The sequence below is a fragment of the Otolemur garnettii genome, unplaced genomic scaffold (assembly GCF_000181295.1).
Source record: "Otolemur garnettii isolate 467f Iridium unplaced genomic scaffold, OtoGar3 scaffold00191, whole genome shotgun sequence".
Classification (NCBI taxonomy): domain Eukaryota; kingdom Metazoa; phylum Chordata; class Mammalia; order Primates; family Galagidae; genus Otolemur; species Otolemur garnettii.
In genome coordinates, this window is record NW_003852586.1 from 499,441 (window position 1) to 510,882 (window position 11,442).

The 11,442-nt window shown below is 46.6% G+C and overlaps 1 protein-coding gene across 1 annotated transcript in view; it reads right to left on the reverse strand.

Annotated features, from left to right (window-relative positions):
- Positions 1–11,442, reverse strand: part of SLC4A4 (solute carrier family 4 member 4) — a 353,144-nt gene that overhangs the window by 103,882 nt on the left and 237,820 nt on the right. Inside the window, exons 9-12 of the mRNA XM_023507587.1 lie at positions 7,336–7,423; positions 5,043–5,197; positions 4,307–4,420; positions 2,219–2,393 (exon numbers count right to left, since the gene is read on the reverse strand). Coding sequence (XP_023363355.1) covers positions 2,219–2,393; positions 4,307–4,420; positions 5,043–5,197; positions 7,336–7,423 — 532 coding nt within the window. The remainder of the gene's footprint in view (positions 1–2,218; positions 2,394–4,306; positions 4,421–5,042; positions 5,198–7,335; positions 7,424–11,442) is intronic.

An 11,442-nucleotide genomic window follows, 5' to 3' on the forward strand; every position in this document is an offset into this window, starting at 1 on the left:
CTGTGCTGTTAAGGACACGGGTTAGACACGCCATACAGCAGAGCCCTCTGTGCTGTTAAGGACACGGGTTAGACACGCCATACAACAGAGCCCTCTATGCTAAGGACATGGGTTAGACACGCCATTCAACAGAGCCCTCTATGTTCCCCAAACCCACTCACAGAAAAGTTAACTCCCCTAGAAGGGGGCAAAACAGACTTGAACAGACTCCTCCCCTCATCTTGGATGCCATATTCTAAACCTAAGTCTTCGGAGGTTATAAAGGATCATAATTGAATTCAAAAGGCAATAAACTACAATACACAGGAAATGTGTTCATGTCCCTATCTCACTGAGAATGTCCATCATCGAATGTTTAAGAATTATCTGCACAAGAAAGTCTCTGTATCCACCGAGTGACAGAAGACAGCTTTGCTCTTACCCCCTTTCAAAATCACAGCTTCCTTTAGTTTTCCTAACTTGGGGGCCCTGTGCAGCCTTCCCCAGGCTGGCCGCAGTCTGCAGGCCCAGCGCTGTCCACTGTGCTCGTGTCCTTGCAGGGTCTGTTTTAGTCATCATTATGCTGCCATTGAAATGAAGGACAGCTGCCCAACATGGGGCGAGATGGGCCTTTGTACGGATTCCCTGGCTGACACGACTGTCACGCTTGCTCCTCTGAAGCCTTTCTGTCCTCTGAGGCGGGAGTGGTGAGCATCCCTCTCCCAAGTCCCTGCGTCCCACCAGGCAAGTCCCTGCTGCCCACACTGTAGGTCCCACACCAGCAGCGGGGGCAGATGTGCTCTGTGGCCATCACAATGTTATTTTAAAACATTCATCAATTGCCAGTATTTCTAAATCACCAGATTTCACTAAGAATTTGTGAATTTTCAGTCTCTCTATAAAAAATCAGAAAATGAATATTGGAAACACATGCACATGGATGCCGGGGGCACCTGCCTCTTTCTGCGGGCACGTGAGCTCTCAGAAGTCATCACGGCCTCCAGGCTGCAGGAAGCCCGAGCTCGCGTGTGGGACGGTCCCCTGGGAGCCCCGACACCAGCGGTGCAGACACCCCGGCTTAGGCATCAACACGTGAATAAAGAGGCTGCCACACAACTTCCAGCTCTGTGGCCGTCTGACGGCAAATACATGACGGACAGAAAGAGGCCATGGACACGGAATGAGTGAGAGTTTGGGGTGACGTGCTCTGCAGCAAGACACAAGGGCTAAAAAGACCCTAAAAAGTGAAGTGCAATGATACAAAGTGATTTCTCCCTCCCACCTGGGCCAACATACGTGTTATAGCAGCAGTTCTCAGCCTGTGGGTCACGACCCACAGGAACTGTATTAAGGGTCATATCATTAGTTAGGTTGAGAACCACCGTGTTAGAGTCTCCATCAGATTTCTGTATTGAGGAGAAAATCTAGAAATGAACAGATCTTTGAACGAGGCCTACTATGCTGATGTGCGCCATGGTCCCTGTCTGTCTGTGAAAATGAGGTCACCTTGGGGAGACAGTCAGTGTGGGGAGGGAGTCGGCTACGCAAGGTCCACTGTATTTATTTTAATGGCTGGATCAACTAAAAGCAGTTACTTAGTTTAGTTTACTACTAGTAGTAGTTTCTGATTGAAAGAATCTGAACCATCTTTTCTTTTAGTAAATTATTGCTGCATGTACATACAGCATGCAAATACCAGCTGTAAAGTGACCAACAGACTGTGGTAACAGCTAACTGTACAAATCAGTCGAGCAGAGTATTTACAGCTGAATGAGAATCGGGTCCAGGTGCGAGAGAGATGACTCTTAAATTCGCTAAGCCAGATCCCAGCAGGTCTGACCTTGAGCAAATCACTCAATTGTTTGATGACTCTATTTGCTCATGTGTACAAATTAAGCTAAGCACACCTCGCCGGGAGAGTGTGACCATCAGGGAAGAGGACATGGTCTGTGCGTCCAGGGTGGCGGGAGACCTGAGCCTGTGCTGCACTAATCAAGCAGCTGACACGCTTCAGCCCAAACAGAACTGCGTCTCCTCATTTCCTTCCCTTCTTTTCCCCACTTGTGACTCAAAGCAGATTTCATCCAGCTATTTATAATGACTAACACGCTGGAAATACAGCAGCAGGCCAGAAGCAAAGTGAAACGCAGCACCAGCACCAGCACCAGCTCTCGCTGAGTGACCGCGGGCGAGGGGCAATCCGGGCTGTGCTCCTCATGCTCACCCAAACCAAACCCACCTGCATGTTCTCTGTGGCATCCCCGAGCAGTCCTCCAAACGTGATGGCATTCGTGACCGTCGCCAGGTAAATGAAGAGAATTGCCGAGAGAGCCTGAATATTTAAAGCATCATAAAAATCACTGGCAAAGAACGGTGCTTTCCTCTTTATGTCCTTGATGAGTCCACCACAGAACCTGGCAGGGAGAGAGCAAATATGTGACCAGATGGGAAAGAACTTACATTTAAACGCTCAAATCAGTGACAAGATACTACTTAACCTCTTAACATGAGACCGGAAAACTGTGAAGGGTACATTTCCTTCTCTCTGTCTCTCCCTCAAGGCCATTGAATTAAGCATCACATTTCCTAAAGACCAGCCAGTTGTCTTTAGATGAGAGCAAACTGTGCAGATAAGTTTAGTCTTTGTCATCTCCTGAGAAACCCCCAAGCATGTGAGCGGCCCCTGCGAGGCCTTCGTGACCTCGCCCTGCATGCTGGACCCTCACTGTGAGCTCCTGCACCCTACAGATGCGCGTGGAGCACGTGTGATGCGCCCGCACTCTGGGTGCCGGGGATGTGATAGGGAATGACACGGGCCAGAGAGCCCTCTCTACCTTCCTGGAGCTTACTTCGGGAGCAGAGGTGAGGGTGGATAGTAAACAGCATAAATAAGGAAAATGCATAAAATTCAAAGGGGAAGGGGTTATGCAATCCTGAAGAGGTGGCTGTAAGTTTAGACAGGTTGCCCAGAACAGGAGAAGGTGACTTTGGGGTAAGGACCTGAAGGAACTCAGGGAGGAAGGCCTGCAGGTGTGTGATGGGGAAGCTGTGAGCCAGCCCAGCCCAGGTCAGCAGCCGGCTGAGTACTCACACATCTGTCTGCTCAACCCCTCAACCAGACCTCACATCCCTGCCTTCCCCATGCCATAGCTTCTGCCAAGAAGGTCCTCTTGTAAAGCTCAGCAGTTCTCTGAAGCTGGACCCTGCACTCAGAGTCTCCATGTCCTCTCTGAGCTCTCACACTATGTGGGGACCGACTGTCTGTCTGGGCATCCACCGACCTCAGCTGCTCTCAGCACTCTGCTTTGGTTTTCTTGGTGTGTTATCAGCTCCTGGCCCACTGCAGACACTCAGTGCACCAGGGGAGGGAGACAGGGAAGAATGAGATACAGTATCCTGAAATATCCTGAAATGAAAAGCTGAGTCCTAGCACGCATGTCTGCAGAAAAAGAAAAGGATATGCCTAACGGAAAACAGTTCATAAAGAACTTTATCCAACAAAGGGAGGAGAGGAGAGGACGTTGTATATTCTCTATTCTTTAGGAATAAAAGAGAAAAAACTTCCCGTTAAATTGGGGGAGAAATGCAAGTGGGTTATCAGAAGAGAAATGACTTCACTCTGGTTGGACCCAGTAACATGTTGAAATGACAGCCCTTTCTGTTTTCAAAAACCCTGCAGTATCTTCACAAAATGAGTACCCCACTTAAAATTTCACTTGACCAAGAATAAAATGAAAAACCTAACAGTAAGAAAGAAAAATTACTGTGAACAGAATCAGCTGAAACAAACTGGGAAACCTGAATCCCCATCTGCCAGCTATGGAGGCAGGGCAGTGGCCTGTGGGTGCTTCTTTCTAAAACCTGTTACTCTTTAAGAAATGCACAGGAAGACAGGAAATGAAGAAAGCCCAGTGGCAGAGGCTGGCCCAGGTGGACACCCATCTGCCATCCCAGCGTGGCCGCAGTCCCACGGCTAGTCCCCTGCCCTGCCACCCTGCCCTCTCCCAGCCCCCTCCGCCTGCACTTCCCTTGAAAGCTCTGAGCATCCCATCTGGAACCAGAACACCGTCCTCCCAGCCCCAGAGCCCCTGTTCGCCTTATTTCCTCACCACACAGACTTATTTGCTTATGGCTTATCTCCTGACACTTGCGTGAGGGTGGTAGGTTCTGCTAATTCACTGCTATGTCCCCAGTGCTGTGATAAACTGGCACATTTGTTGGCTGAAGAAATGGACAAACTAGTGAACACAGTGCAGAGGGAAGGCAGCAGGGACCCAGGTCGCAGGAGAAGGGGGCCTGACCCCAGGGTGATCCGTCCACTAGTTACCGTCCCGTGCGCTGGAGCTCCTCACAGTCCCCGTGTCCGCCACCTCCGTGTCCTCCGTCATGGGGCGTGTCCCCGTTCATCTGGATGTTCTCGCCCCCTGAGTACATGTTCTTTCTATGCAAGACAACAGAGCCCAAAGCATGTTAGCTGGCGGCCTCCGTGGCTGCTCAGCGGCGTCACGCACCGGCCAACGCAGAGAGGAGTGAGGCTACATTTCCTCCTGTGACCCTGAGACAAGTCTGCAGGGGTTTTGTTTAGAGCCAAGATAAAGGATGGACAGGAAAGCCGAACAAACTATGCATCTCCTGAGAGGGAGATTCTTTCACCTGGGAAATAATGGATTTCCACACAACGGCTTCTGCTCAACTATCTCATCCAACTTCTTCCCCTCGTGAATCTACAAAGACTAATCTTCATTAAACAGGTGCTTCCACATACACAGAGAGTCCCAAAACAAACATCCCCTAAGAATGTCTGTGACGCCTTCCCATGTCATAATCTGAGATCCCTAATTTATCGTAACTGAAGAACATTACAGTATGGTACGTGATGTCTACTTTATAGTGTCAAGGAAATGTGAAATCAAGGCACACAAGTGATTCATTTGAGAAAACATGTCCACTTAAGTAGGAACCTGAAAATACTAGGGCAACAGCCCAATTGGACTTTTGTTAAAACAACCTTCTTTTGGGGGGGTACCCCAGCAACTGAAATTCTCAGCTGCCTGATAATTTACCTTTTGTCGGATGATGGAAGGCTCTTAGGAGGCTCTATCCTGATCGCTGGGTCCCATTCTCCAGGAGGAAGGACAATGACTTCGTCTAGGAACTCATCGATGCCAGCAATCAGGTCATGCCTGTCCTTTGCTTTATAGGCAATGTCATGGAACACCTACAGAACAGTAGAGGTGTGCTCACCCGGGGGAGAGCACGGCCTGCCCCACATCACATCAAGCCTGAGGAATGGAATCTACAGCCCACAGTGGCCTCACCACAGCCACACTCTCCTGGGTCCACTACTCAGCCTGCCCCCAGACATGTGAGCATTCAGGTCATCGCTTCAAAAACAGAAGAGGAGGTGTGAAGGGACAGCTATGCTTTTTATGGGTTCTGCTCTGTCAATACCACAAAACAACCTTGCCTTTAGAGCTATGGCCACTGCTGATATAGCAGCTACGTGAGCCAGGTCAAAATGGTTTGGGAAATAGACTGAAGAGTCATTCCCTGAAATAAGAAGGGTTGGGACAAACAGTGGCAGATAATTCAGGAAGGAAAAGTTTAAGCTGAGGGTTAAGATCAAGTTAAGACCCAAACACTATAGTCTTCAAAGACACAAGTCATGTGAGATGTTGAAAAAATAAAACTCTTAGTTACATGGACAGCACATAAATCAAAGGGATTTCAGTAGTGACCACCTGTCTTTGACCAAGGCAGTAACTAGACCCTGTATGGCCTCAGACACTACGTCTCTCATACAGAAGCCCCTCCAAAGAAGGAGGGTCCACAGAGTATCCTTTCTGCCAGTCATTCCTTCCTTCTCACCAAGCTGATGAACTAGAAGTTCTCTACATACAACCTAAGTTTTTCATACTCCCTCAAATTTTCAGTTTTCAGAAGGAGAACTTGTCCAACATCTTTACCTATACCTAATCTTAAAGGCTACTAGATCTGTTCTCCTGGAAAAGAATTACTGAAAACTATTGATTAAGGGATATTAAACAGTCTGGGGTGTGGTCTGACGGGAGGCACTGGATGCCAGCCTTTCCTCTGCAGTGGACGCAGCTGCCCTCTTGTTCTCTCCCACCACAGAGGCTGCAGTGTCAGGGATTTCCCAGCCAACTCTGCAGATCAAGGCCGACACTTCCAACCAAGACATGAGAAACAGGCTATCTGGGAAAACTTCAGAGTATCTGTTAGAAGAGACAGATGTGACGGGCACTGCCCCTCCTTCCTCCTATCTGGAATCAGGTGATAGGACAGGAGCTATGGGCAGGCCACGCTGTTGACCTCAGTGATGGAGAAAACATGCTTCTCTGGACTGTAAAGAAACAGCCTTAGCTCGTGATTTATCAGGAAGCAATTAAGTCAGACCAACCCCAGAGCTATTAACTCCAAACTTCCTATCACACGAGAAAACAAACCCCACACTGTTTAATTCACTGTAAGTCTATCACTTGCAGCCAAAAGCATTCCTAATTGACACATCTCAGGAGGAAGGATTTTAAAGAGAGAGAAATAAATGATAAAAGTACAAAAACAAACATGAGGGAAATACAAGTTCCCTTGAGGTGGAAGCAGCAGAGCTTCAAGGCTCTCGTCCACAGAATAAAGTAAACATCTGAGTAGCCACCACATAAAACTTCAGTAACTTAGAAGAAAGGAACCTGTTCTCCACTAAACATGTGGGAAAAACTATCAAATCAAGGGCAGAAATTAGTGATCCTGGCTGCTAATTGTATTTCTCCTCCTGTGAGGTTAGCTCAGAGGTTGTCACATCTAAAATGCATACAACGAAAGTCATCGTGAGGGGAAGGGGGGTTGTAGTTCCAAAGAGCCTGTACTCCATCATCGGCTGTGATGTCTGCTGGTGCGTTTCAGATGCATGCCGTTCCTTCTCACAAAATAAGTAAACTCTAAATACACGTACCTAAGAAAAATGCACCATCCAACTTACTGTGCATTATTTTACAGAACTCATCATCCCTAAAATAAAGTAGTATATGTACATTTTAATTCCCAGAATGTATCAGACATTGTTAAGAGATAGAGTAAGTTAATGCAATGACTTGAAGTTTTTAAAGAATATTTAATATATGTCAGTTTTAAGAAGTGAAAACATTTAGAAAAAGCAAGGAAAACATGTTTTATTCCAGCACAGACTTTAAATCTAAAATGGAAAGACTGATGGAGCCTCGTCTTATGAGGAAGGCTGGGAACCACACAATTGTAGCTGAGTAAACGGTGACACCAACTCACAGAGTAAAGACAGCCCACGTGGGACCCTCACAGAGCCCGTCCTCCTGCTCCTACCTCATCGGACATCAAGGTAGCAATGGCTCTGCCAATCTCATGGTAGGACTTGGCTTTCCCCTTCGGGCCTAAGAGGATGAACAAGAACCTAATGGAGAAGGGGAGAAGCAGAGGCTGTAACACATGTCATCAACTTAATGCACATAAAACCAAGAAGCATTCATCTCAACTCCTGAGAAGGTCAGGCATAGAGTTCACCTGGAAAATGGGGGTATCTTCATAACATGGGGACACTCTTCCACACTACTGTGAAACCTCAGCCGTTCAGTTTATTTGGAGGCAAAGGAGAATTCAGCACTGACCCTGCAAAGCTCCCTCACTGCTCAGGGAGGTTCATTTTATCCACTCTGGGAGTCACTCAGTCCTTCCTTTCTAACCTTTCTTCTCTCTCTATTTCTAATGACCTCCAGAATTTCTGAAGCAAACCCATTCAGCACAATAATAGAAAGACTTAGTGTGTCCTTACTTCCTCCAGCTTCCCTTGCTCAATATGGGCAGTGACAAATGATCCTCTCCATCCTTTTAAGAAATGGTTCTACCCAGGAGTGGCTGGGAGTCAGCAAAAACCAAGTCTCCACCAATAAACTGCAGGCTGACAGCCAGAGCGAGAGAAGAGAAATGTAAGAGAAATTCAAAACAAAGCCTCATTCACAGGCAGTTACAATTTTTGCAGGGTGCCCCGTTTCCATTTCCAAACATTTGTTCCTCCTTGATACACAGAGTATTGGCTCCATAGCAAATAGATTCTGAAACACGCAATAATGAACTTATCAACACTTAAGTTCACCTTTTATCAAGTTAGAAAGAATCGCTCACTGACCACGGGGCACAGGTGCCCGTCTGCACTGGGGAGCAGGCAGCCTGATAAGTCACTGAGTAGAGAAACAACACAGAAAGTGAGGGGGACAATCCCCACCTTGATCCTGATCATGTCTCCCTAACGGGAGATCCTGAGCACAATAAAAACAAGCCCATCACATCCTTGCACTGCCCTGTAAAGCCTGCAAAGTGTTCCACATTCATCACCTACTGAAATTTCCATTCAATCCCTACAATGAGGACTGGTGTCCCATTCCAATAATGATTAGGGAACCGAGGCTAAAGGTTAATGTACAAGACCAAGGTCTGCACCCAGCAAATGACAGACACAGATAGGGAGGTTCTTATCTCCTGCTGTTTCACCACACAATTCTGCCTAAAATTTCCCACCCAGCTGATAGACCAGGGTTGTGACTCAACAGAGAAAAGCTATCCAGCAATGCCTGGTCTACATCACTGCAGGGAAAGAGTCTGGATACATAGCCAGGGACAAGAAATCTCGGGAAAGATTTCATGGAACCAGAAAGGGTTTAGCACCTTTCTTAGCAGAATTTTATTTTTCATTTGTTTTTTGACAAGTACACTACAAAATGTGTCTATTCCAAAATGCCCTTGAATGTATACTTAGCTTCATTCACATAAAATTCAACCCAAAAGAGATAGGAAAAAAAAAACCCAGAAATTAAGGATGTAAAAGTATGTCTGAAAGTGTGAATACTCGGATTTTATGGAGAATTACCATAAACTATTTAGGGCTTATTTGCTGAGAAACCAGCTCTGAGGGCAGTGGCTGCCAGTGCGATCAGAAGCTCGGACGCCTGCTCCAGCATGAAAGGGCCATGCTTAGAGTTAGAGTTTAGTTCTTCTGACACCAAAGGCTCAGTGGATACCAGAACTCTTCTACCTCTGAGCCAGCCCCAAGTTATATACACATGGTATAAAGTGCTTCCTTATGATAGGAAAATAGATTTTTCTAAAGAAAGTAGTCACCCCCCTGAGAGCAGCATGCCTAACAACCCTGAACCACTAAGGCACACTCAAGCCTTATTAAGAAACAGCACACAGGCCAGGCACGGTGGCTTATGCCTGTAATCCCAGCACTTGGAGGCCAAGGCAGGTGGATGGCCTGAGCTCACATGTTTGAGACAAGCCTAAACCACAGTGATACCCTATCTCTAAAAAAATAGCTGCACATTGTGGTGGGCACCTGTAGTCCTAGTTACTTGCGAGGCTGAGGCAAGAGGATCACCTGAACCCAAGAGTTTGAGGTTGCTTGAGCTAAGATGCCACAGAGCTCTACCAAGGGTGACTGAGTGAAACTCTGTCTCAAGAAAAAGAGAAAGAAATAGCACACAGGCCACACTTCCCAGTCTGTCCACCTGTCTGCAGACGGCCAGCTGTCCAGCAGGACAATAAGGGTGTAGCTGTAGGCTAAGTGGGCAGATGATGTGCCCCCTTTGTAGGGAGAACACCTAACACTGGGACCCTTCACTTAGCACACTGTTAAATCAGGGATTTCTCTGGCTTCCAATTTTTGTGGTTTCAGTGTATCTGAATATTAACTTTTCATGTAGCATATCCTAAACTGTCCCAGGACCTCTCCATATCTCTTCCCACCTCTTCCTAGCACCTCCATCCTGACCACAGCTCACAAGCACACATGGGGGAAAGACGTTTATCAACTGACTTGTGAGTTAACTATGAGGTCGGCTACAGCAACAAAGCCAAAATACTTACTTCTTGTTAGTGGGTAAAACACTCAGTCATTAATAATCCTCAAACATAAACTTTGGCAGACAATGGGTAAGCACGCCCGAGTTCAGTGCCTTGAGAAGCGGTGTGCATTTTCTATGACGTGTCAATCACCACTCTCGGGTCTCTGCTCAGCAGCGCCCATGAAGACTGAGGGGGCAGCAGGTTACAGGTGTTGGTTACACAGTGTCATGCTGCACCCCCCACAGGAGAATCACACTGGCCCAGGAACCCAGGTATAAAGGTGTTACTTCTCTTTCCTGGATAATTTTTATTTTTAAAAAAAGATGTTTCTTGATTAACAGACTATCACCAGGTGCCAAAGAAAAGCAACACGGTGACATAGCAGACAGTTAAAATCCTTGCATCACTCCGGTCAGGAGCAATTTGGTAAATCTACTTCCTTAAAATGACATACAGAAGGAAACTGAGGAGCCACAAGCAGCTGGGCATCATCTCAGGTCAGGAATTTCATGGGCAGGAGCAGAGATCCTTGGGAGGGCTCGCACTGTGGAGAGGCCCAGGAAACTGGACACGCAGTCCTGCCCAGTAGGCTGGCACTCCCCTTGCCTGGACCATGTTCTCTCCCCGTAAAGCAGTGAGAGCAGCCGCGACTATTATGACTGAAGCACATTCTGCCAAACTCAGCTTTTACCGAGTATGCTGAAAACTCCTTTTGTGACAGGCTATTTTTTGTCAATGGACAGATGTTATTTTTAACAAGAAGCTTTTTTCTTATTAACAAGTTAGAGTAAATATCATGTTTGTGTGACTGGAAGGGCACAGTGCATGTGGACAGCTCAGGAAAAGGACTTTATGTTGCTGAGTTCAGTTTATTCACTCTTCAACAGAAGCAAGTCAGGGCTAGAATTTTCAATAGTCCCTGGTTATCTCAAGAATCTCTGCAAGGCCCTTTTCTACTTTTGTGAGTTTTCACAGACAGCTGCTTATGCCTGTGGAGGACGCCTCCAGCACTGTCCCCAACAGAAGGGACTACTTACCACATGGGCCACCGTCTGCAGCCAATGGCCTATACTCACATTCACAAAACCATTATTGGCAGAAAAGAGAGAATACCAGGAAAGAAGCCAGGCTTCCAACCCTCGGCTCTCCCGGGAAGGACGCACACCTCCCTCCTTCTTCAGATGGCACAGCTATTTCTAGAATAAACGCAGCATGTGCCAATCCTATACTCCCTTGTCTCAAAACAGCAGCGAAGCAAATAACACATTATTTATCTTCAGCAGCTTTGAAAAATGTGCCTAAACTATAGTTTCCACAGGAGATTCATGAGAACCACAAACCTGTCATGGCCGACCAGATCACATGTTGTAAACAGGAGTCAGCAAATAAACTGGTGAACACAACAAAATTAAACCAGCCGGACTTCATCCCAAGCCCTTTAATAGTTTTTTAAAATATTTTTGATGATTAGGCATAACTACTTCTTTTAGAGAAATAATTAGATACTATATACTAATTTATAGTGCTACCAGAAATGTAAACATGAAAATTCTTTTCTTTTTTTTTTTTTTT